Genomic DNA, 26,241 nt, shown 5'->3' with positions numbered 1-26,241 from the left:
TCCATTTGCCTTTTGTTTTATGACATCTTTGATTTTCAACTTCCTTCAACCTTTCTTTGGTCTACACTTCTGTTCCACTTGTGACATTACCTGCTCAACAGCATCAAACCTGTGATTTTCAGTTCTGAAGAGCCATTGCACTCATTATGCTAACTCTGTTTCTCTCTCCACAGACACTACTAGATCACTGATTTATTCATTTGCACTGCAATAAAACTTCTTACATGCATATCTTTATATTTATAGGATTTCTAAATAAAATGATATAAGACCAGAAGACATAGGAGCAGAAATTAGGCCATTTGCCCCATTGAGTCTGCTCCACCATTCAATAATGACTGACAATCTTTCAACCCTATTGTCCTTCTTCATCCCCGTAACCTTTGATCCTATTAACAATCAAGTACTCAGCCATCTCTGTCTTAAATATATTCAACGGCTTGGCCTCCACAGTCTTCAGGCAATGAATTCCATAGATTCACCACTCTCTGGCTGAAGAAGTTTCTCTGTGTTTTCATTCTAAAGTGTCTTCGCTTTACTCTAAAGGTGTGACCTCGGGTCCCAGGCTCCCCTGCAAATGGAAACATCTTTCCAACATATGTAAAGCCTTTCATTCCAGGAATCATTCTCATGAACCTCCTCTGGACCTGCTTTCTGGCCAATACATCCTTCCTGACATATGGGGCCCAAAATTGCTCACAATACTCCAAATGTGATCTGACCAAGAGTTTTATAAAACCTCAGAAGTACATTACTGCTTTTATATTCTAGACCTCTCAAAATAAATGCCAACATTGTATTTGCCTTCCTAACTACTGACTCAAACGGCAAGTTTACATTAAGAGAATCCTGGACTAGGATTCCCAAGTCCCTCTGCATTTCAGATTTCTGAATTTTCTCCCCATTTAGAAAATAGTCCATGCGTCTATTCTTCCTGCCAAAGTTCATGACCTCAAACTTTCCCATGTAGTATTTCATCTGCCACTTCTTTGCCCATTCTTTTCACCTGTCTAAATCTTTCTGCAGCCTCCCCACTTCCTCAATACTACGTGTCCCTCCACCTATCTTTGTATCATCTGCAAACTTAGCCAAAATGCCCTCAGTTCCTTCATCTAGATCATTAATGTGTAAAGTGAAAAGTTGTGGTCCCAACAATGACCCTTGTGGAACATCACTAGTCACTGGCTTCCATCCTGAGAATGACCCTTTTATCCCCACTCTCTGCTTTCTGCCAGACAGCCAATCTTCCATCCATGCCAATATCCTGCCTCTAACACAACACCATCGGCCCTTATCTTGCTCAGCAGTTTCCTTATCAAAGGCCTTCTGGAAGTCCAGATAGATAATGTCCATTAGCTGTCCTTGGTCTAACCTGCTCGTTACCTCCTTAAAGAATTCTAATAGATTTGTTAGGCGTGATCTCCCATTGATGAAACCATGCTGACTTTGCCCTATTTTGCCATGCACTTCCAAGTATTCAGAAATCTCATCCTTCACAATAGACTCCAAAATCTTAGCAACAACCAAAGTTGGGCTCATCAGCCTATAATTTCCCATCCTTTGCCTTATTCCTTTCTTAAATGTGTGTGGGGAGATTATATTCACAATTTTCTAGTCCTTTGGGACCCTCCCTGACTCCAGTCATTCCTGAAAGATCACCACTAAAGCATCCACTATCTCTTCAGCTATGTCCTTCAGTGGTTAGCACAGCGCCAGAGACCCAGGTTCAATTCCCGCCTCAGGCGACTCTCTGTGTGGAGTTTGCACGTTCTCCCCGTGTCTGCGTGGGTTTCCTCCAGGTGCTCCGGTTTCCTCCCACAATCCAAAAATGTGCAGGTTAGGTGAATTGGCCATGCTAAATTGCCCGTAGAATTAGGTGAAGGGGTCAATGTAGGAGAATGGGTCTGGGTGGGTTACGCTTCGGCGGGTTGGTGTGGACTTGTTAGGCCAAAGGGCCTGTTTCCACACTGTAAGTAATCTAACTCTGGGGTATAGCCCATCTGGTCCAGGTGATTGATCCACCTTCAGATCTTAAACTTTTTCTAGCACCTTTTCCTTGGTCATGGCCACCATATCCAGATCTGCCTCTATCACTCACCATTGCTCTTGAATTTGTGGGATGTTACTCGTGTCTTCCACCATGAAAACTGATGCAAAGTACTTATTCAGTCCCTCAGCCATTTCTTTGTTCTCCATTAATACTACACGAGCGTCATTTTCCAATTACCCAATGTCTACTTTTGCCTCTCTTTTGCTTTTTATATATCTGGAGAAACTCTTGCAATCTTCCTTTATATTATTGGCTAGCTTACCTTCATATTTAATCTTCTCCCTCCTTATTTCTTTTTTTGTTGTCCTCTGTTGGTCTTTGTAGGTTTCCCAATCCTCTGGCTTCACACTGCCCTTCGCCATATTATATGCTTTCTCTTTTGCTTTTATGTTGTCCCTGACTTCCCTTGTCAGCCATGGTTGCCTCATCCTCCCTTTAGCATGTTTCTTTTTCCTCGGGATGAATTTGTGTCTCCTGAATTACTCCCAGAAACTCCTGCCATGTTGTTCCATTGTTTTTTCTGTTAGGCTCCTCTCCCAGTCAATTCTGGTCAGCTCCTCCCTCATGCCTCTGTCACCCTTATTCAATCCTCCTTCATGCCTCTACAGTTGCCTTTATTTAACTGTAATACTGTTAAATCTGATTCTATCTTCTCCCTCTCAAATGGCAGAGTAAATTCTATCATATTATGGTCACCACCTCCTAACGGTCCCTTCACCTTAAGCTCTCTTATCAAGTTTGCCTCATTGCACAACATGAAATCCAGAATTGCCTGTTCCCTGTTGGGCTCCACCACAAGTTGTTTCATCTCGTAGACATTCCAAAAATTCGTTTTCTAGCTTTCCACTACCAGCTTGGTTTTTCCAGTCTATCTGTATCTTGAAATCCCCTATGATCACTGTAATTTTGCCTTTCTTACATGCCTTTTCTACCTCTTGGTGTATCTTGTGTCCCAAATCCTGACTACTGTTTGGAGACCTGTAGATAACTCCCAATGTGGTTTGTTCATCTTCGCGGTTCCTCAACTCTACCCACACAGATTCTACATCACGGCGGCACAGTGGTTAGCACTGCTGCCTCACAGCATCAGGATCCCAGGTTCGATTCCAGCCTCGGGCAACTGTCTGTGTAGAGTTTGCACATTCTCCCTGTGTCTGCGTCGGTTTCCTCCCACCATCCAAAGATGTGCAGGTCAGGTGAATTGGCCACGCTAGATTGTCCATAGTGTTAGGTGTATTAGTCAGAGGGGGTGGATTACTCTTCGGAGAGTCGGTGTGGACTTGTTGGGCCGAAGGGCCTGTTTCCAGACTGTAGGGAATCTGATCATCTGATCCTACTTTGGTTCTTGCTATTGTTTTAATTTCATTTCTTACCGAATAAGGCAACCCCACCCCCTCTGCTCACTTGCCTGTCTTTTCTATAGGATGTATATCCTTGGATATTTAGCTCCAATCCTGATCCCTTTGCAACCATGTCTCCGTGATGCCCACCACATCATACCTGCCAATTTCAATCTGCACCAGAAGCTCACTTACCTTATTTTGAATATTGCTTGAATTCAGACTTTTATTTAGAATGGATACATTTTAAAATGAATATTATTTTATATTATATTATTCATGGTTTAATTTGATAGATGTTATATAGTAATTGCATACATTTCTATAATTCTATATATTATATACAATTGAGAAATATGCGTCAAGCATGGTTCTTATGCGCGCCTCTTACTAATTATTTTGAAATCAAAGCCAGAGGCAGGAGTAAATGCATAGAATTACTTAACTGCAAGAAGTATAGAACATATTTATTTAATTTGCTAGCATCCACAAATTTAGTTGTGTGCCGAGGTATGCAGAGGCAACAAATATCTGTCGACCCACAACAAATAGAGCACTCCATTAGATTATTTATCCATGGACAATGCCAATTAAAAAGAGCTCAACTTTGTTTTTAGAAATACCCGTAATAGAAACATAACCAGGAGAAGAAGTTGGGTATTTGGTCTTTGAGCTACTTTTGCCATTCAATAGGATCATAGCTGACCCTTGATCTCAAGGCCCGATTCCCACTTTCTGGAAATGTGTCTATGTCTTTCTTGAATATATTCAGTGGCTTGGCCTCCACAGCCTTCAGTAGTACAGAATTTCACAGTTTGACTATCCTTTGAATGAAGAAATATGTCCTCATTTCTGTCCTTAATAGCCTGGCCCATATCCTGAAACCATGTCCCCTAGTTCCAGATTCCTCAGCCTGGGAGAACATCTTCCCTGCATCTAGACTGTACAGCCCTGTTCGAAGTTTATATGTTTCAATCAGATTTCCTTCTCATCCTTCTAAATATAGGCCCAGTCAAACCAATCTTTCCTTCCAGGCCCTGCCGTCCCAGGTATCAGCTGAATGAACCTCCACTGCATGCCCTCTATAGTAAATACATCTTTTCTTGAATTTGGGAGGCCAAAACTACATGCAATACTCTAGGTATGATCTCAGCAAGGTCACATATAACTGCATAAGACAACTCCACTTCTGAACTCAAATCACAGAAATATTACACTAGAAATCCTCCTGCTAGTGTCAATCTTCCACATTTTTCCCTTATCCCTGTACACCATTCCTATCTAAAGAAATGCCAATGTACTCTTTAATGACTCAACTGAACCTGCCTCCACCATTTCCAGGCAGTGCATTCCATAGCCTAATAACTCACCATCTGAGAAGTTTTTTTCATAAAATCTTAAAACTATGCCCTCTCATTCTTGTTTTTTTTTACAAGCAGAAACAGCTTCACCCTATATTTACTCTGTCCAGCCCACTCACAATTTTGAAAACCTCAATCCTCTTATAATGAAGCCCAAAATATTATCTACCTTCCTAATTGCTTGCTTTACCTGCCTATCTACTTTCATTTATTGGAGTATAAGGACACCCAGATTTCTTTATACATCCACACTTCCCAATTTATTACTATATAAAATATAATCTTCCTTTGTTTTTCACATCAGTGTATAACTTTATAATTAGCCATGCTGCACTGCATCTGCCATGTGTTTGCCCACTCACTCAACTTGTTTGAATCACCTTGAAGCTTCTTTGTATTCTCTTCACAAATTATAATCCTGCCCAGCTTTGCGTAATCAGCAAACATGGAAATACACTTGGTTCCCTCAACCAGGTCATTTACTTATATTGTAAATAGCTGGACCCCAAGCACCAATCTTTTAAGTATACCACTAGTCACTGCCTGTTAATTGGAAAAAGACCCAATTTATTCCCATTCTCTGTTTCTGTCTGACAACCAATTCTCAATCCACCCGTACTAAGCTGTGATGGATACCCACTTGTCTGTCCTTGAGATGCTGCAATGCTCCACTGAGTTCCAGCAAAAACTGGAGGAGCAACATCTCATCTTCAAACTAGGCACTTTACAACCTTCTGGGCTCAATACTGAATTCAATACTTTCAGACTGTGAACCCAAGCTTTGCTTATTACATTCTCTGTCACCACTTCCCCTCTCCCCTCCCCCACAATCCCAGTGGGACTGTCTGTTCTTTCCAGTCTGGCAGTTAGACAAACCATTGTTCTTCCATTCTCACATTCCAATCACTTCATTTGAACTATCAACACCCTTTCCCACCTCCCCCCCTTCACTTCAACACCCCACCACCTCCCCACTATTACATAAATGCTGTCCTCCTCCACACTAAATTTCAGCTCTGATGAAGAGAGTCATCTAGACTCGAAATGTTAGCTTGCTTTCTCCTCGTGGATGCTGTCCGACCCACTGAGATCTCCAGCACTTTTTGTTCTCAGAACGATTTCCCAATGTTTTGTTATCGCATCTTTTATAATATTCCAGCATTTTCTTCACAACTGAGGTTAGGCTATACGCTGATTGATGATGCAGCTGCCACCCCAACGCTGAGTGATGATGTCACTTCCGCCCCCATCATAGGCACTTCCACAACCACTTCCGCCCCTTACAATTCCTCATGCATCACACGTGACATCACTTCCGCCCCTCACATCATCGCTGATGCCACACTCTCAGTGACTTCCGCCACCCCTACTGCCGTGGTCTGTAATTCTGTTGTTGTCTTTCCCTCCCTTTTAAATAGTTACATTTGCCATACTCCAATTTGTACAAATTGTTCCAGAATCTGTAGAGTTTTGAAAGGCGATCATGAATGCATTAAATATTTCCAGCATACTTCTTTTACCACACATGGATGTAGATCATCAGGCCCTTCTGACTTGAGATTAGCTTACCTACAGTATGGAAACATGCCCTTTGGTCCAACAATTGCACATTGACCCTCGAAGAGTAACCCACCCAGACCCATTCCCCTACCCTATATTTACCCCTGCCTAATGCATCTACTGACGCATGGCCAATTCACCTGACCTGCACATCTTTGGATTGTGGAAGGAAACCCACATAGACATGGAGAGAATGTGCAAACTCTACACAGACAGTCACCCAAGGTAGGAATCGAAGCCGAGTCCCTGGCACTGTGAGGCAGCAGTGCTAACCATTGAGCCACCATGCCACCCTTGTCAGCCTTCATCCTCATTAATTTTACCAGTGCCATTTTCTTATTGGCTTCCTTCATTTCTGCACTGTCACTTGGTTCCCTAGTCTTTCTGGGAGATTATTTGTGCCCTCTTTTGTGTGTGTGCAATTCTCCTGCCATTTCTTTACTATCTGTTATACTTTCACCTGACTTTAAGGGACTTTAATTGTCACCTGATTTTAATTATCTTTATTAATCTTTTTCACTTCACAAATTTATAGAAGCTTTTATGGTCAGTTTCTATGGTTCCTGCATTTGTACCCTCATACTCTGTTTTCCTCCTCATGATCAAACTTTTGCTGAATTCTGAAATGCTACCAATCCTCAGGCCTGTTGCTTTTTCAGATAATTTTGTATGTCTCATCTTTGAATCCAGCATTATCCCTAATTTTGTTTGTATGCCATTATCTTTTCATTACTTCACAATTCAGATGCTTGAAGCAAGCGTTACTGAGGGTCAGCCTTTATTGTGGCCACTGGTTTTCTGAGTGCTCTTCAAGTGATATTTACTCATTGTTAAATAAAATCATTTTTCACAAAATATATTTATTGTATTTTTACCTCTTGTATAATTCTGATGGCCTCTTTTGCTTCAGGGATGCATTGAAATGCCCGTAGAAGTGCAAGGGTCTTCTGTATATAGTTATTTAACCATTCAGTAGACAATCTCATTTCGATGGAATGCATCAGGACATTGCGACATTTAATTATCTGAACATAAACACCAGAATCGTGTGTCAATATGAATGATGTTTTAGTGTTTCTGCCTATGATAGAATGCATCACTCATTAAGAATGTCTCCCCATTACATAAGGTTCACCATAAATCAATGACATAATTGGATTTTTAAATATGAATGAACTTTAATTTATTTTAGATTTAAATTTGAGTAACTGCTATCAGAACTGCATTTCACAAAATATACAAGAGAGAAAGAATTGTTAGAAGTGGAGGTAGAACCCCTCTGTGGAGACAGTGACCTAATATGAAAGCTGCTTCCGCGCCGCAGGATAGAATTGTATGGGCAATCTCCAGAAGTGGAACAAGTGATTTGAAATCTGTCGTCGCAACCAAATTGTAATAATTAACATTGATTTCCAGATTTCATTTTCCAAGTGGTGTGTGTGCACCTGCATGACACAATCTCAAATGATTTTTAAAAAGACAGTGCATAAAGAGAAATATGGATGCTGGAAGTCTGATAGAAGAACAGAAAACACTGGAAAAACTCAGCAAGTCTCGCACCAATCGTGAAGACAGAAATACAGTTACCATTTCAAATTGATGACCCTTCATCAGAACTGGATTAAAGTTAAATATGTATCAGGTTTTAAGCAAGTACATAGGCTGTGAAAAGTGTGGGGTGGGTCCAAAGGGAGGGTCTATGACAGGGTGGAATACAAGACACATCAAGTGACGAGGAGGAATATGATGCAACGCAAACCCCTAGAGAAGGTAATGCACAAGTGAAGAAACAAAGGATGGTTTAAGAGGAGATCTAAGTAGGAACTAACAGAATCAGACAGTTTAATTTACAATTGTTGAACTCAATATTAATTCCAGAAGGCTGGGAAGTGTCTAACAGGAAGGTAAAGTGCTGTTTGGCAAGCTTGTATTGAGTTTAATTTAAACAGTTTAGGGGGCTGAGAACCGACAGGTCAGCAGGTGTAGAAATGATAGCTAACTAAGGGTTTGGAGTCATGTTTATGAATGAAGATGTTGCACAATAGATCACAAATCTACATGTAGTCTTCCCAATGTAGAGAATACAAAATTGTAAGCATTGTGAACAGTACACTTAGGATATGGGCTCCTGGGTAGTGAGAAGGGAGGAGTTAAAAGGGAGGATATTGCATATTTGCTGTGAAAAGACAAGGAGATTTTGGGTGTCTGAGGAGCAGTTGAAGTATCTGTGAAAGAAATATGTCTATTTGACGGTGAAAAGTGATGGCAAGATACATTTGATGGTGGCATCATGTAGAGGTGGTGTTAAAGTTGACCCATTGTTGAACAGGCTGACAGAAGGAAAAGGGAGGAAAAGGAGAGGGAGGGAGAGGAAAGGCAGCAGTGGTATAAGAAATAGAATGTCAAGGCTTCTGTCAACTATGGTTTGAAATGTGATCTTGTTCGGACAGATCATAAAAAGTTTAGAGCACAGAGGAGGCCTTTTGACCTGACAAATCCATGCCAACAGAAGTAAAAGAATTGTGAGAATAGAAGAGAATATGGGAAGACTTGGTAGTATTATAAATTAAGGGTGATGGATACTTTCACAAGAAAGCCACTAGATGCAACAGGAAGCACGTCTAGGAGGTGCAGATATCTCCAGACAAGACAACCTCAAACTGTGGAAGCTATGCTCTTTTGTGAGGTCACAGAAACTCAGCCTCTGTCCATAACCCCTCTGTTGCGAGTCATACCTTCTGTGACCTTAGTCTCCTTCTGTACATGTTAATTCTAATCATAGTATGTCCTCAGGGCACAGCAATTCAGGCAGCATCCGAGGACAGGCAAAATCGACGTTTCGGGCAAAAGCCCTTCATCAGGAATAAATTTGAAGGGCTTTTGCCTGAAACGTCGATTTTGCCTGTCCTCAGATGGTTATCCTAGAGTCATACAGCATGGTTACAGACCCTTCAGACCAACTTGTCCAGGCTGCCCAAGTTTCCCGAACTAAACTGGTTTGGTTGCGTGCGTTTGGCTCATATCTCTCTAAACCTTTCCTAATCATGTACCTATCAAATGTCTTTTAAATGTTGCAATTGTGGGGGCATGGACCTAACAAGGGAGGCAGGGAAGGAATGGTCTCTGCAGAATGCTGATAGGGGTGCGGAAGGAAATGTACCTCTGGTGCTGGGGTCTGATTGTAGGTGGCGGAAATGGCGGAGCATGATGTTCTTTATCCAGAGATTCATGGGGTGGAAGGTGAGGACTGGGGGGGGTTCTATCCTTGTTGCGATTGGAGGAGTGGGGTTCAAGGGCAGAGGTGCGGGAAGTGGAGGAGAGGCACTGAAGGGCATTGTTGATCACATGGGAGGGAAAATAGGAGGCCATCTGGGATTCCTGGAGTGGAATTGCTCCTCCTGGGAAACAGCCCCAACCTATTCAGCCTCTCCCAATACCTCAAACCCTCCACCCTTTGTCTGGCAGTTCATTCCATATATGAACTACCATCTGCGGGAAAAAGTTACCTCTCAGGTCCCTTTTAAAACTTTCTCTTCTCAACTTAAAATTATGCCCTCTAGTTTTGAACTTCCCAACTCCAGGGAAAAGACCCTATTTCACTTTATTTATGTCTCTCATGATTTTAAAAGCCTCTATAATGTCACTCCTCAACTTTCTGTGCTTCAGTGAAAACGTCCCAGCCTATCCAGCCTCTTTAAAACTCAAAACCTCCAATCCTGGTAAATCTTTTCTGAACTCCATCCAATTTAATAATATCTTTCCTATAGTAGGCAACCAGACTATGCGCAGTAGTCCACAAGTGGCCTCACCAACAACCTGTACAACCACAATATGATGTCCCAACTTCTATACTCAATGGTCTGAGTAATGAAGGCAAGTGTGTCAAATGCCTTCTTTACCACCCTGTCTACCTGAGACACAACTTTCAAAGAACTATGTACCTGAACCCTTAGGGTTCTCTGTTCAACAATGCTCTCCAAGGCTCTACCATTAACTGTACAAGCCCTACCTTGTTCATCTTACCAAAATGGATTTGCTGCCAAACAAGTTCAGAGAGCCTCACTGACCCAGTACAATCCTGTCACTTTCAAGGTTAAAAGAAGTTACCCCCTGCAAAAAAGAAGTTACCCCCTGTAAAAGAAGTTACCATCCTGCCCCCTGCAAAAACGCCATCCCATTCTCCCAATTCCTTTGACTCCGCCGCATCTGCTCCCAGGAGGACCAGTTCCAAAAACGCACATCCCAGATGGCCTCCTTCTTCAAGGACCGCAATTTCCCCCCCGACGTGATCGACGATGCCCTCCACCGCATCTCTTCCACTTCCCGATCCTCCGCCCTTGAACCCCGCCCTTCCAACCGCCACCAGGACAGAACCCCACTGGTCCTCACCTACCACCCCACTAACCTCCATGTACAGCGCATCATCCGCCGTCATTTCCGCCACCTCCAAACGGACCCCACCACCAAGGATATATTTCCCTCCCCTCCCCTATCAGCATTCCGTAAAGACCACTCCCTCCGTGACTCCCTCGTCAGATCCACACCCCCCACCAACCCAACCTCCACTCCCGGCACCTTCCCCTGCAACTGCAGGAGGTGCAAGACTTGCGCCCACACCTCCCCTCTCACCTCCCTCCAAGGCCCCAAAGGAAGCTTCCATATCCGCCACAGATTCACCTGTACCTCCACACATATCATCTATTGCATCCTCTGTACCCGATGTGGCCTCCTCTATATTGGGGAGACAGGCCGCCTACTTGCGGAGCGTTTCAGAGAACACCTCTGGGACACCCGGACCAACCAACCCAACCACCCTGTAGCTCAACATTTCAATTCCCCCTCCCACTCCACCAAGGATATGCAGGTCTTTGGACTCCTCCATCGTCAGACCACAGCGAAACGACGGTTGGAGGAAGAACGCCTCATCTTCCGGCTAGGAACCCTCCAACCACAAGGGATGAACTCGGATTTCACCAGTTTCCTCATTTCCCCTCCCCCCAGCCTGTCTCAGTCAAATCCATCAAATTCAGCACCGCCTCCCTAACCTGCAATCTTCTTCCCGACCTCTCCGCCCCCACCCCAATCTGTCCTATCACCCTCACCTTGACCTTTTTCCACCTATCACATTTCCGACGCCCCTCCCCCAAGTCCCTCCTCCCTATCTTTTATCTTAGCCTGCTGGACAAACTTTCCTCATTCCTGAAGAAGGGCTAATGCCGAAACGTCGATTCTCCTGTTCCCTAGATGCTGCCTGACCTGCTGCACTTCTCCAGCAACACATTTCCATCTCTGATCTCCAGCATCTGCAGACCTCATTTTCTCTTAAAAGAAGTTACATCCAAATAAAGACTCTCCCAAACATTTGCTAGCAGGTAATAGGACAGCAATAATTTAGATGATACAATGACCACTTTATTGTTCTCTCCACGAGGGTAGTGTGCTGGAAATCAAGCTCTGCTATTTGTGCTATTAAGATGAGCACAAGGTAACTTGATGTTAAATGTAGAGTGATCCTTTCCACAAACCTTGTTTTTTTTAAAGTAGTAATTGTTATATTTCAGTCCACAATTAAAATGCAGAAAAATAAAAATATATGGTCTTTACAATATCTACTTGAACAGCTGCTCAAATGGGACTCAGTTTCAATGGTTAGTTTCCCAAATCCTGGGAAATTTGTGCTGCAAAGGATTAATTTGTAGTGTAGTTAAGGTAAATTTGCAAAGACCTTGATAACATTTGCCAAGAATATTATTTGAGCCAATAAAAATCCAATCTGTGCAATATTAATTCCCATCTTCCACAAGTATGGTTTGCATTGGTTCCAAATGCATTTCCATTCAACTCAGAAGTGGATATGGGCTTTGCTTCCCATGACAAAATATCAAAAATTCAATTGTTGGATAATTTAGCAGAGAGTTTGGGGTATTTCCATTCAACTCAGAAGTGGATATGGGCTTTGCTTCCCATGACAAAATATTAAAAATTCAATTGTTGGATAATTTAGCAGAGAGTTTGGGGTACAGGCTCCTGAGAGACTAAAATCAACTTATCATGGAGGTTAGAGGTTTGGAAGATGCTCTTGGAGGAGACTTAGCAAGTTATATTTGTACATTTTGTAAATGGTACTTGCTAGTGCCACTGTGGTGGAGGGAGTGAATGCTTAAGATGGTGGGTGGGCTGTTTTTCATGGATGATGTCAAGGTTGAGTGTTGTTGGGGAGTTGCACTAATTCAGGCAAGTAAAGGGTATTTCATCATACCCCTGGTAACTGCCTTGCAAATGAGAGGTGGGGCATGAGAAGTAAACACTCTTCACCTCTGACTTGCTCTTGTAGCCATACTACTTTATGGTGTCCAGTTAAATTTATTTTGGTCTCCAAGGTGTTAATGGTCGGCAATTCAATGATGGTAAAATCACTGAAAGTTAAGGAAAGATGACACTGTTCTCTCATCAACTGGTACTTTTGTGACATGAATGTCATTTGCCCTTGAATCTGAATGCTGTACAGCTTTTACTGTACAAAGAGACAGACTGCTTCAGACTGAGTATATGTGAGTGGTATGGATAGAAATAAATGGTCCTGGGAAGGGTGCACTCATGAGCAACCATCCCATTTCTAACCTTATTTTGGACTGAAACTCATTGACAAAGCAACTGAAGATGGTTGGACTTAGATACGAAGAAAAATTCCCTTGTGGTTTCCATGGACTTCAATTTTGTTATGAGTCCTTAATGCTTCACCCAGTCAAATGCTGTTTTGATATCAAGGGCAGTCATTCGTACTTCACCTGTAGAATACAGCTCTCTTCTATACTTGCGCTAAGTTGTAATGAGGTCTGGAGCATTGATGAGCAGGTTGTAGGTGAGTAACTACACCTTGATAGCACTATTGATGACCCTACTTTGCGCTGATTGAGGGTGCGCTGATGGGGCTGTAATTAACTAGGTTGGATGTGTCATATTTTTGAGGATGGGATATACTGGAACAATTTTTCATGTTGTCAGGTAAGTGCTAATGCTGTAGCTCTACTCTAACAGCTTGAAGGAGATATATCCAGTTGAAATTCATGAGGAGACTGTCAACAGTAATATAAATACATAAAAAAGGGAAAACCTGGTGATGTTTTATTAGAAGAGAGGAGTTTTAAAACATAGAAGGAATGAAATATAGCAACAAGAAAAAGATTATTTTCCATGATTGTACATCTAAAACAAGGTGACATAGGCTCTACTTCAGAGTTTTGAGATAAAAATTCAGGAAAAAACTTTTTTTTTCCCCAAATAGGGTGGACAGGCTGTGGAATTAATGAAGACCACATTAATCTCTAAGATTAAATTAAATAGGTGGTTGAAGGAAAAAATAAGGGATCTAAAAACTGGGAGGACAGGTGAGATGAATACCATTATTCATATGATGGATAAAAGCAAAGATGAATCAAACTCTGATTCCCTCTTGCCATTTCTAGGTTGGTATACACCAACCTTCAAATTTATAGTGATTTGAATTTACATTTCTGTAGCACTACTCATACACAGAAAAAAAATGTAAAATCAGGAGGATAGAACTGGATGAAATCATGGTTGAGTGTTAAGCGGCACGGTGGCTCAGTGGTTAGCACTGCTGCCTCACAGCGCCAGGGAATCAATTCCAGCCTCGGGCGACTGTCTGTGTAGTGTTTGCACATTCTCCCCATGTCTGCATGGGTTTCCTCCGGATGCTCTGGTTTCCTCCCACAGTCCAAAGATGTGTAGGTCAGGTGAGTTGGCTATGCTAAATTGCCCATAGCATTCAGGGATGTGTAGGATGTGCACTAGTCTGGGGAAAATGAAAATGTAATATGGTAGGGAATGGGTCTTGGTGGGATACTCTTCAGAGGGTGGGTGTGGATTTGTTGGGCCAAATGGCTTGTTTCCACACTGTAGGGATTCTATCATTCTATGAACTGTGCATTAAGTAGGCATGGGAATAGGAAAAATTGAGAGGTTTCGGATACAAGAATCCAAAAATACAGTTGAAGGGAATGGTTTGAAGAGATATTCAGGAGGAGGAGGATGATGACAAGGTAGAGGTAACTGGACAGTGTATGAGATATTAATGTACATCTTAACTATGCATATCCAAAATGAAACCAGCTCACAACTCAGATGGCAAATGCAAAACTATCTCTCTGTATAATTTTCCAAAATTATACGTTAAAATTCCCTAGTATTTTTAGGATTAAATGCATTCCCTGGATGGTACTAAATGAAACAGATTCAAAAACATTCACAATCAATTATTAGCTTGTGCTGAATCTGCTCATGTTGGTGGTCATGTTGCTACAATTGACTTAGTACCGGCAGATATGTTGAGTGAAGGAAGAGAAATAAGCCAGCATTACTAATCCTGATAGTTTTCCAGTGACAGTAGCTGTAAGTAGATATGAACTAAGGCTTTGGTAGAAAATGGCCCACATTCAAATAGCCTGTTTTTCAGATCCAAATGAAAAATGGCTGAGCAATCAGAAGGCTGCCAGTACCCATCAATCATGTCCTCAAAACAGCAAGAGGCTGAGGAGGAGGGAAATGTTAGACAAAAGCAATGTTTTAAAAAGGAGAAACTACAGTCACATCAGTAATAAGGCTACTGTTAGAAAACATTGATGTTGATTCTCATTGTCCATATTAGCAGAACTTTGTTAAGTCTGTTAACTACTTATAGGAACATATTTACAAAAGGTGTTAAAAGCATATGGAGAAAGAACAGGGAATCGATATCTAAATGATAAGAATAGCAACAACTAATAAAAATGGAGAAGTGGGCTCGTCACCCAAATAAACTGCTCTTGTTCCCAAATGTTCCAAAACATCTACTGGTATCCATAGCAAAATCAGATAGATTGATAATAAATAAATATAGAATAGGTAGGGAAACATTGAGGTGGGAATTAAATCCCAGCACTGATCTAAATGCTAGGATTTTACCTCTATGTGCCATTGAAAGTTTGATTTCCCCAATCCCCTCCCCCCAAATCCCCCAAGAATAAATTGTTCATATAACCAAGCTTTCAAAACAGCCATAAACTCCAGCAGATATAAACATTGGATCATTTTCTGAAATAACTAATTTGAGATAAAGTATAAGGAAGAATAAAAGTTCAACTACCAAAGGATGTTATTAGTCAGGCATATTCGTGCCAGCTCTTCAACTAAACCATTGTCTTATCCCAGACTCCTTTTCAGAGAATGAAAGGAGGTTTATTAGATGCACAGGGGCATATAAATTCCCCAAAGATACTTCTGCACCAGCTCATTTAAGGCAAAGCTTTGCTCAATTGAAATTTTGCTGAATATCTAATTCAATCTGATGGAATAAAAACTTCCCACTTCACCAATTACAACGGGTATTTTTCTAAAAAAAAACTTGATTAGAAACACTATAGAAAATAGCAATGCAAAACAAAAAATAATTTACTCGAAATGTATTAGACACATCTCCAAAATCTGCTCCCATTTTCTGACCTAATGCCAACCACATAGAGATAAATTACTACACCTCCCCCACAGATACTGCATTGACAGGGCAATCACCAGGATGTTCAGAGCACTCTGAACAGCATGCTACCAATCACACTGCTGGATAATGCATTCATTTCTAAAACTGATATACAGCAATAAAATGACCAGAAAACTACAAGTGTAAAAATTCAGTTCGATAACAAATACATTTTAACAAAATAAATCATTGGAAGTAATTCATATCAACATATTTGCCTTCATACTGCACGTTTATCATAGAAAATCATCTAAATATGTTTGACAGAAAGTTAGACACAAAGTAGACACTGAATGAAGCATTTATTTGGTCAATGAAGTAAAATTTAAGGAGCATTTTAAAGGAATAGAGAGGCATAGAAGGAAAATACTGCAAATGTTAGAATTTTGAAATAAAAACAAAATGCTAGAGAAGCTCAAGTAGGTCTAGCAACATCTGTGAAGATAAAACAAAAGAGTTAATATTTTGAGTCCAGAATGACTGCCATTCAGAAGAAGAACTACTTGAAATATTAAGTCTATTTCTCTCTCCATAGTTACTGCCATACTCAGGGTCATAGAGATGTACAGCATGGAAACAGACCCTTCGGTCCAACCCGTCCATGCCAACCAGATATCCCAACCCAATCTAGTCCCACCTGCCAGCACCCGGCCCATATCTCTCCAAACCCTTCCTATTCATATACCCATCCAAATGCCCCTTAAATGTTGCAATTGTACCAGCCTCCACCACTTCCTCTGGCAGCTCATTCCATACACGTACTACCCACTGTGTGAAAATGTTGCCCCTTGGGTCTCTTTTATATCTTTCCCCTCTCACCGTAAACCTATGCCCTCTAGTTCTGGACTCCCCGACCCCAGGGAAAAGACTTTGTCTATTTATCCTATCCATGCCTCTCATGATTTTGTAAACCTCTAAAAGGTCTCCCCTCAGCCTCCGACACTCCAGGGAAAACAGCCCCAGCCTGTTCAGCATCTCCCTGTAGCTCAGATCCTCCAACCCTGACAACATCCTTGTAAATCTTTTCTGAACCCTTTCAAGTTTCACAACATCTTTCCGATAGGAAGGAGACCAGAATTGCACGTAATATTCCAACAGTGGCCTAACTAATGTCTTGTACAGCTGCAATATGACCTTCCAACTCCTGTACTCAATACTCTGACCAATAAAGGAAAGCATACCAAACGCCATCTTCACTATCCTATCTACCTGTGACTCCACTTTCAAGGAGCTATGAACCTGCACTCCAAGGTCTCTTTGTTCAGCAAAGCTCCCTCGGACCTTATCATTAAGTGTATAAGTCCTGCTAAGATTTGCTTTTCCAAAATGCAGCACCCCACATTTATCTGAATTAAACTCCATCTGCCACTTCTCAGCCCATTGGCCCATCTGGTCCAGATTCTGTTGTAATCTGAGATAACCCTCTTTGCTGTCCACTACACCTCCAATTTTGGTGTCATCTGCAAACTTACTAACTGTACCTCTTATGATAGCATCCAAATCATTTATGTAAATTACAAAAAGTAGAGGGCCCAGCATCGATCCTTGTGGCACTCCACTGGTCACAGGCCTCCAGTCTGAAAAACAACCCTCCACCACCACCCTCTGTCTTCTACCTTTGAGCCAGTTCTGTATCCAAATGGCTAGTTCTCCCTGTATTCCATGAGATCTAACCTTGCTAATCAGTCTCCCATGGGGAATCTTGTTGAACGCCTTACTGAAGTCCATATAGATCACATCTAATGCTCTGCCCTCATCAATCTTCTTTGTTACTTCTTCAAAAAACTCAATCAAGTTTGTGAGACATGATTTCCCACGCACAAAGCCATGAATCAGTCCTTGCCTTTCCAAATACATGTACATCCTGTCCCTCAGGATTCCCTCCAACAACTTGCCCTCCACCAAGATCAGGCTCACTGGTCTATAGTTTCCTTCTTAAACAGTGGCACCATGTTTGCCAAGCTCCAGTCTTCTGGCACCTCACCTGTGACTATTGATGATACAAATATCTCAGCCAGAGGCCCAGCAATCACTTCTCTAACTTCCCACAGAGTTCTAGGGTACACCTGATCAGGTTGTGGGGATTTATCCACCTTTATGTGTTTCAAGACATCCAGTACTTCCTCCTCTGTAATATGGACATTTTGCAAGATGTCACCATCTATTTCCCTACAGTATATATCTTCCATATCCTTTTCTACAGTAAATACTGACGCAAAATATTCATTTAGCATCTCCCCCATTTTCTGTGGCTCCACACAAAGGCCGCCTTGCTGATCTTTGAGGGGCCCTATTCTCTCTGTAGTTACCCTTTTGTCCTTAATATATTTGTAAAATCCTTTTGGATTCTCCTTAATTCTATTTGCCAAAGCTATCTCATGTCCCCGTTTTGCCCTCCTGATTTCCCTATTAAGTATACTCCTACTTTCTTTATACTCTTCTGAGGATTCACTTGATTTATCCTGTCTAAAGCTGACATATGCTTCCTTCTTTTTCTTAATCAAACCCTCAATTTCTTTAGTCATCCAGCATTCCCTATACCTACCAGCCTTCCCTTTCACCCTGACAGGAATATACTTTCTCTGGATTCTTGTTATCTCATTTCTGAAGGCCTCCCATTTTCCAGCTGTCCCTTTACCTGCGAACATCTGCCTCCAATCAGCTTTCAAAAGTTCTTGCCTAATACCGTCAAAATTGGCCTTTCTCAAATTTAGAACTTCAATTTTTAGATCTGGTCTATCCTTTTCCATCACGATTTTAAAACGAATAGAATTATGGTCGCTGGCCCCAAAGTGCTCCCCCACTGATACCTCAGTCACCTATCCTGCCTTATTTCCCAAGAGTAGGTCAAGTTTTGCACCTTCTCTCATAGGTACATCCTCATACTGAATCAGAAAATTTTCTTGTACACACTTAAGAAATTCCTCTCCATCTAAACCTTCAACACTATGGCAGTCCCAGTCAATGTTTGGAAAGTTAAAATCCCCTACCATAACTACCCTATTATTCTTACAGATAGCGGAGATCTCCTTACAAGTTTGTTTCTCAATTTCCCTCTGACTATTGGGGGATCTATAATACAATCCCAATAAGGTGATCATCCGTTTCTTATTTCTCAGTTCCACCCAAATAACTTCCCTGGATGTATTTCCGGGAATATCTTCCCTCAGCACAGCTGTAATGCTATCCCTTATCAAAAATGCCACTCCCCCTCCTCTCTCGCCTCCCTTTCTATCCTTCCTGTAGCATTTGTATCCTGGAACATTAAGCTGCCAGTCCTGCCAATCCCTGAGCCATGTTCCCGTAATTGTTATGATATCCCAGTCCCATGTTCATCTGCATTCCCTGTTAGGCCCCTTGCATTGAAATAAATGCAGTTTAATTTATTAGTCCTACCTTGTCCCTGCCTGCCCTGACTGTTTGACTCACTTCTGTTCTCAGCTGTACCCGTCTCAGATTGATCTCTTTCCTCACTAGCTCCCTGGGTCCCACCGCACCCCCCCCCCCCCCCCTTAGTAGTTCTAGCAAATTTCCCTGCCAGTACATTAGTCCCCTTCTAATTTAGGTGTGATCCGTCCTTCTTATACAGGTCACTTCTACCCCAAAAGAGATTCCAATGATCCAAAAATGTGAGTCCTTCTCCCATACACTAGCTCCTAAGCCATGCATTCATCTGCTCTATCCTCCTATTCCTGCCCTCACTAGCTCGTAGCACTGGGAGTAATCCAGATATTACTACTTTGAGGACCTCATTTTTAAATTTCTGCCTAACTCTCTGTAATCTCCCTTCAGAGTCTCAACCTTTTCCCTTCCAATGTCGTCGGTTCCATTGTGGACAATGACCTCCTGCTGGCCCTCTCCTTTGTGAGAACATTCTTGATCCTGGCACCAGGAAAACAACACACCATTCTGCTTTTTCTGGGCTGGCCACAGAAACATCTGTCTGTACCTCTGACTACAGAATCCCCTAACACAATTGATCTCTTGGAAGCTGACGTACCCCTCATTGTTTTAGAGCCAGTCTCAATACCAGAAACTTGGCTGTTCGTGCTACATTCCCCTGAGAATCCATCACCCCCTACATTTTCCAAAACAACATATCTGTTTGAAATGGGTATATCCACAAAATACTCCTGCACTAGCTGCCTACCTCTCTTACCCTTCCTGGAGTTAACCCATCTATGTGACTGTATCTGTGACTTTCCCCCCTTCCTAGAACTGCCATCCATCACATACTGTTGCTGTTGCAAATTCCTCATCGCTTCTATCCGTCTCTTCAACCGATCCACTTGATTTGATAAGTTTCACATCCAACAGCATTTATGGCAGATATAATCCGCAGTAACCCTTAAACTCTCTTTAAACTCCCACATCTGACAAAAGTACATATCACTGCAAAGGCCATTTTTGCTCCTTCAATCTTACAGACCCAGAAAATAATACCGTCTTATTCCTCTACAAACACTGCCACAGGTTAAATTAATAGCTATGACTTATATTTTAAGTTTAATCAAGATGTTAAGTTTCTCCAGCACTTTCAGTTTGTATTTGAGTTAGAGAGGCTGACAGATTCAGGGAGGGAATTTCAAAGTGTAGGGACGAGATGACTGAAGACACAGCTATGGAAAGAGGGGTAAGAAGATGGCTAGTGTAGGAAAAACTGCCCAAGAGACCAGATTGAGAGGAACTGAAAGTTCTGCCATGGAGTAGGGTTCAAGAAGGTAACAGAGTTATAATAGTAAAAGTCAGGAATGCATTTAAACACAAGACTGAGAATTTAAAACTGGAGTACTAGGCCACTGGGAACCAATGTAGATCAATAATATCAGGAAATGGTTGAGCAAGACTTGGTGAGGCTTGGGGATGCAGGCAAACAAAACAAAGTGATAACCTTTCAAATAATATTTCAAAATGTTATCTTTATTACCTCAATTACTTTTTGCCGTTCAACAAAATCAAACCGGTCACATGAAATAATTAAATTTAACAGAGCTGCCACATCACATTTTCCTGGTCCCCGTGTGTTGGCCTGTCCATGAGGCATATAGACCTGCAGAAAACAAAATACTGTCCATGATTCAACCACAACTCAAAATAAAATGCATCAAATCACTTTTTAAAAAATTTTAAATACAAAACACAGGCAGCATGGTGGCACAGTGGTTAGCACTGCTGACTCAGCACCATGGACCAGCATTCAATTCAAACCTTGGGTGATGTCTGTGTGAAGGCTACTCATTCTCCCTGTCTCTGCATGGGTTTCCTCTGGCATCCTCCCAAAGTCCAAGATGTGCTGGTGAGGTGGATTAGCCTTGGTAAATAGAATCATAGAAATGTATAGCACAGAAACAGACCCTTTGGACTAAATTGTCCATTCCGACCAGATATCCTAAATTAATTTAGTCCCATTTGCCAGCATTTGGTCCATATTCCTCTAAACCCTTCCTATTCATGTACCCATCCACATGTCTTTTAAATGTTGTAATTGTACCAGCCTTCACCACTTCCTCTGGCAGCTCATTCCATACATGCATCGCTCTTTGTGTGAAAAAGTTGCCCCTTACGACCCTTTTAAATCTTTACCCTCTCACCCTAAACTTATGCCCTTTAATTCTGGACTCCCCAAATCCAGGGAAAAGACCTTTGCTATTTACGCTAACCATTCCCCTCATGACTTTATAAGCCTCTATAAAGTCACCCTTCAGCCTCTGATGCTCTTTGGAAAACAGCCCCAGCCTATTCAGCCTCTCCCTATAGCTCAAACCATCCAACCCTCGCAACATCCTTGTCAATCTTTTCTGAACCCTTTCAAGTTTCACAACATCCTTCCTATATGAGAGAGACCAGAATTGTACACAATATTCCAAACGTGGCCTCACTAGTGTCCTGTACAACTGCAATATACTCCTACTCCTATACTCAATGCTCTGAACAATAAAGGAAAGCATACTAAATGTCTTCTTCACTATCCTATCTACCTGAGACGCCACTTTCAAGGAGCTATGAACTTGCATTCCAAGGGTGGGTTGTACAGCAGCACTCCCAAGGACTTTACCATTAAGTGTATAAGTATTGGTCTGATTTGCCTTTTCAAAATGCAGCACCTCACATTTATCTAAATTAAACTTGTGGGATTATCGGGTGGGAGTGCTGGGATGGGAGGATTGGTTCAGACTACATGGGCCAAACTGCCTCTCTCTGCACTGTAGAGATTCCATTAGATTCATCTGGAATAGAATCAATGTACTTAGAAGTATAATTTGGGTAGAACATCCATACTATAGCCTTAAGGTTAAATTACAAACTGAGCTATTTATTCTGTCACATACTTGAAAAAGAGACATATATGAGCTAGCACTGATGAACTAAACTTTTTCGGAGTTGAGAAACATAATTCTAACTCAGCCAATTTTAATGCACAATACAAGAGAGAATAGCTTCCAGGGTAGTGAGTTTTCCATCCTTAAAAAAAGGCTTGTTTGCCTACACTATATCTTTTCATGAAGTAACAATGTTAATCATATAATGAAGTATGGCAAGAAAAGCAGATTATAGCAGATGAACTGAACACATTGGGTGCACATTTATAGACAAATATATGAGTAAAAGCTTGTAAATTTGCAACTGATATGAATGAAATAAGTACCGCACTGTCATTAATTATTCTACTCTGCTTTCATTATGATACCGACTTGTTAGTAATTATGTCACAATTGGGTCACAATGAGAATGAATTAAACAGGAAATGACCTGTTGTTGGGAGATGGAATTTTACCAAAATATTCTTCCTACTTTGGCACAAGATTACAAACTATTTTTGCAAAAAAACATAGGTGGTTAAAATATACCACATACCTCATTCACTCAGAGAACAAAGGGCAGACTTTGGAAATCTAAGATAAAATATTGTGGTTGAGGTTTAAGCACACTGCTTTAGAGCAAGTGACAGAATGTGTATTCTGCTTATGTGGTTCATAACATGGAAATTCTTGATTGAGATTGGTCCAGAATTTCAATTGTGCAAGAAAACAGACACAGAGGAACAGGGCCTGCACTGCAGTTATTTAAAGTTGCAAGTAATTTTTGGCATATAGCCACAATATAATAAATCTAGCATTCAGCTTATGCTACCTGTGCTTTCCAGTGACCGCAAATCTGTTTTGGTAGGTTAGAAATATGTCATATCTTAAGCCACTTGAAAGAAGCCATCACCTCTTCACATACATGTGCACTAGCAATGGAAAAATTAAACCTTCCATTGAGCACTTATAACACAAATGGCTGCAACCAGTACTGTGATAACATTAACATTAAGATTTCTAATGTATTGAGCTCTCTGGTGCAGGGAATAGATGGGAAAAGGGAGATTACGTACCCACCTGGGGATAACAAAATCCCTCTACACAACAATATCACTGCAATTGGGAAGAGATTGTAGAGAATGACACTGCAAGAATCAGCCAAAAGGTTTTCAGTCTTTTTATTATATTTATGTACAAATAGCTTGTGGATTTATAACATAGAGTCATAGAGATGTACAGCATGGAAACAGACCCTTCAGTCTAACTTGTCCATGCCGACCAGATATCCCAACCCAATCTAGTCCCACCTGCCAGCACATGGTCCATATCCCTCCAAACCCTTCCTATTCATATACCCATCCAAATGCCTCTTAAATGTTGCAATTGTACCAGCCTCCACCATTTCCTCTGTCGGCTCATTCCATTCCCGTACCACCATCTGTGTGAAAAAGTTGCCCCGTAGGTCTCTTTTATATCTTTCCCCTCTCACCCTAAACCTATGCCCTCTCGTTCTGGACTCCCCGACCCCAGGGAAAAGACTTTGCCTATTTACCCTATCTATGCCCCTCATAATTTTGTAAGCCTCTATAAGATCACCCCTCAGCCTCTGATGCTCCAGGGAAAACAGTCCCAGCCTGTTCAGCCTCTCCTTATAGCTCAAATACTCCATAACTACAAATAAATTGTTAAAGATTGTCCAATCTCCTGCTGCTTTTGGGTTCAAGCTGTCACAATTCAGCTGAATGTAATTCCTTGTAGTAAAGGTGATCTAATGGTTTTTGTGTTAATTTTGTTATTGCAATAGGGTCAAAATGATTAGTTAGATGCCTGGATGGCCAACAATTTGGCAACTGGATATTTGTACCAGGTATTTCATTTCTGGAAGCACTGTTCACAACAACATTCTGAGGGGCTGGGAAGAAAAGGGTCCTATTCACAAGGTTTCTGATAAGGCCAATCTTTTCGTGTGTGAATCTATAGGAATTTCAACACGTATACTGACCAGTGGTGATAGGTTTGCTGTAAACAGTAGTAGAGAACCTCTGACCAATTTATAAACTAGTTCATTGATGAAAAGGAGCTTATTCGACTGTTTCATTTCATACCTAATTTTGCTGCTGATGTGATGCCAAGCATGTAGGTTGTATATCCCAAAGACTGATAGATATTAACAGGCAGCATGTGCCTTTGGCTGTTTGTAACAAACAGCAAGTCTCTTCAGATTTGTTACTAATAAGTTACTAACTGTACTAAACAACCTACACTTGCAAAACTTGCAACACATTTTAACATTAGACGTGTTTCTGCAATTAGACAACAGTTGCTGGATAATTCTGAATTGTGGTGGAATTATGCTGGTAACCAATTTAAGATTGTCAGTTGGGATGCAGTGTGGCAGACCTGTGTTTAATGGGTGACACATGCATTTATACAGAGAGCTGATCTTTGTAAACAAAGAACACATACATACAATTTAAAACCTTCAAATATTGGAACACTGTTTGAGAAACAATGACATCATGAATTATATATGACTGGCCATGTGACCGGAAGCCTACGGTTTTGAGCTTTCTTTCACAAGTTACAGAGAAAAAAAAGTACAAAAGGATCGATAAAACTTGCATCTCTTCACAGATGGAAAATGGGAGAATTTTGTTTATTTCCTTGTATAGTTACAGTTCAGAGACATTAGATATATATGTCTTCATCAAATCCAATTAAATAATAAATTAAAATAATATTTGCTTGCCAGATTTGAATACTTTTACATTATCACTATATCCATGGGCAGAAGGAAAGAGAAGGAGGAAAGTGATTTTCATACAAAGTATTAGAACAGATTGAGAATATTTTGGGGCTACACAACAGGTGACACATTATATAGGAATAAAACCGTAGACTTCTGGTTAGTGTGTCTGCAGCAGTAAAGCTGCACTAGCCACTTAATGTATTCATTGACACATCGCTGGGGTTGGAAATGATAGCCCTCCCTCGCTATTTACGTGGCACCTCTGCGATAGGAAGCTCTGGGCCACATTTCCTGAAAAGTCTGGTTACTGTGTGCAACGGCTTGTGACAGACACTACACTGTTCCTTTAAGTTTGTGCCCTGCATCTTTGATTGCAACATTGCTTGATGAGGTCTGTATGAGATGGTTTTGAGAAAGAATGGAAAGTCATTTAATCAGCATCAATAGCAGCTATAAATCCGCTATATCTCTGGGACAGAGACATGTGAGCACTCCAGGAAATTCTCCACCCAGTTCTCCGAATGCTGGCTAAAGTGATCTCTCTTTCAGAAAAGTTGTTTCTTTTACAAAGCTCCCTGCAGCCTCAGGCTTGGTGTACTGAAAGCTGTCCATAGATTGTAATTTAAGATTGTATGCAGTTTCAGTGAGTCCTTTAACATTTTAAAACACATAACCTAGATCTCTCAGTAAGTGTTAATTTTATTGCAAGCACCCGTCTATACTGATTTCGCTGTACTTCAAAAAGTGGATCATAGCAGTACCAAAACTAATTATTGTCCATAATTAAGCATATTACTGCTAATATGTGCAATTTTTAACTTGTCATCGTAATCTATTGAAATTAACACAACTGTAAAGACAGACAAACATTTTCAGCAAAATAAAAGTCACAGAAATGGCTTACATTTTGAAATAAGAACCAAAACAAATAATGTGTTTGCACAATACAGGTTCAGGTTTTATATATTAAGTTACTGCAATCAGAAAATTTATTAATAATTACAACTGTTTATCACATTTCTGTGGATAAAACTTAACATAAAACATACTTTTGCCACTTCCCAAGCCTGCTTCGGCCACAGTGGAGGAGAACAGTTGCCCCAGTATATCACATTGTTTTGAATTGTATGATGTTTCAGAATTTCTCTCTTCCATACTTCGCACAAAGGGCATGCCCCCTGAAACTGAAGAAATTCATGTGTTATAAGGGATTGGATAAGTTTACAGAATTTTTTAATGAGGAACATCAAATACAATATCAAGAAATTTTTGAAGTTACAAAATTCTGCAATTCAACTTCAGGTCAAAAGATGAAAAATTGTAACACATGATGTAAGGCTAATG

The 26,241-nt window shown here is 41.1% G+C and overlaps 1 protein-coding gene across 2 annotated transcripts in view; it reads right to left on the bottom strand.

Annotated features, from left to right (window-relative positions):
* LOC122555135 (uncharacterized protein CXorf38-like) overlaps window positions 1-26,241 on the bottom strand; it is a 58,281-nt gene that overhangs the window by 20,441 nt on the left and 11,599 nt on the right. Inside the window, exons 2-4 of one of the 2 annotated variants that reach the window (XM_043700844.2) lie at window positions 25,947-26,081; window positions 20,774-20,896; window positions 7,187-7,336 (exon numbers count right to left, since the gene is read on the bottom strand). In XM_043700844.2, the coding sequence (XP_043556779.2) occupies window positions 7,187-7,336; window positions 20,774-20,896; window positions 25,947-26,081 (408 nt within the window). The remainder of the gene's footprint in view (window positions 1-7,186; window positions 7,337-20,773; window positions 20,897-25,946; window positions 26,082-26,241) is intronic. The other variant, XM_087992837.1, reaches the window with a different exon arrangement.

The sequence above is a fragment of the Chiloscyllium plagiosum genome, unplaced genomic scaffold (assembly GCF_037043375.1).
Source record: "Chiloscyllium plagiosum isolate Xiang-an unplaced genomic scaffold, Cpla_swu_hap1 HiC_scaffold_12, whole genome shotgun sequence".
NCBI classification, from domain to species: domain Eukaryota; kingdom Metazoa; phylum Chordata; class Chondrichthyes; order Orectolobiformes; family Hemiscylliidae; genus Chiloscyllium; species Chiloscyllium plagiosum.
Note: the sequence above shows the minus strand (reverse complement) of the source record. Positions and strands in the feature narration are given on the sequence as shown.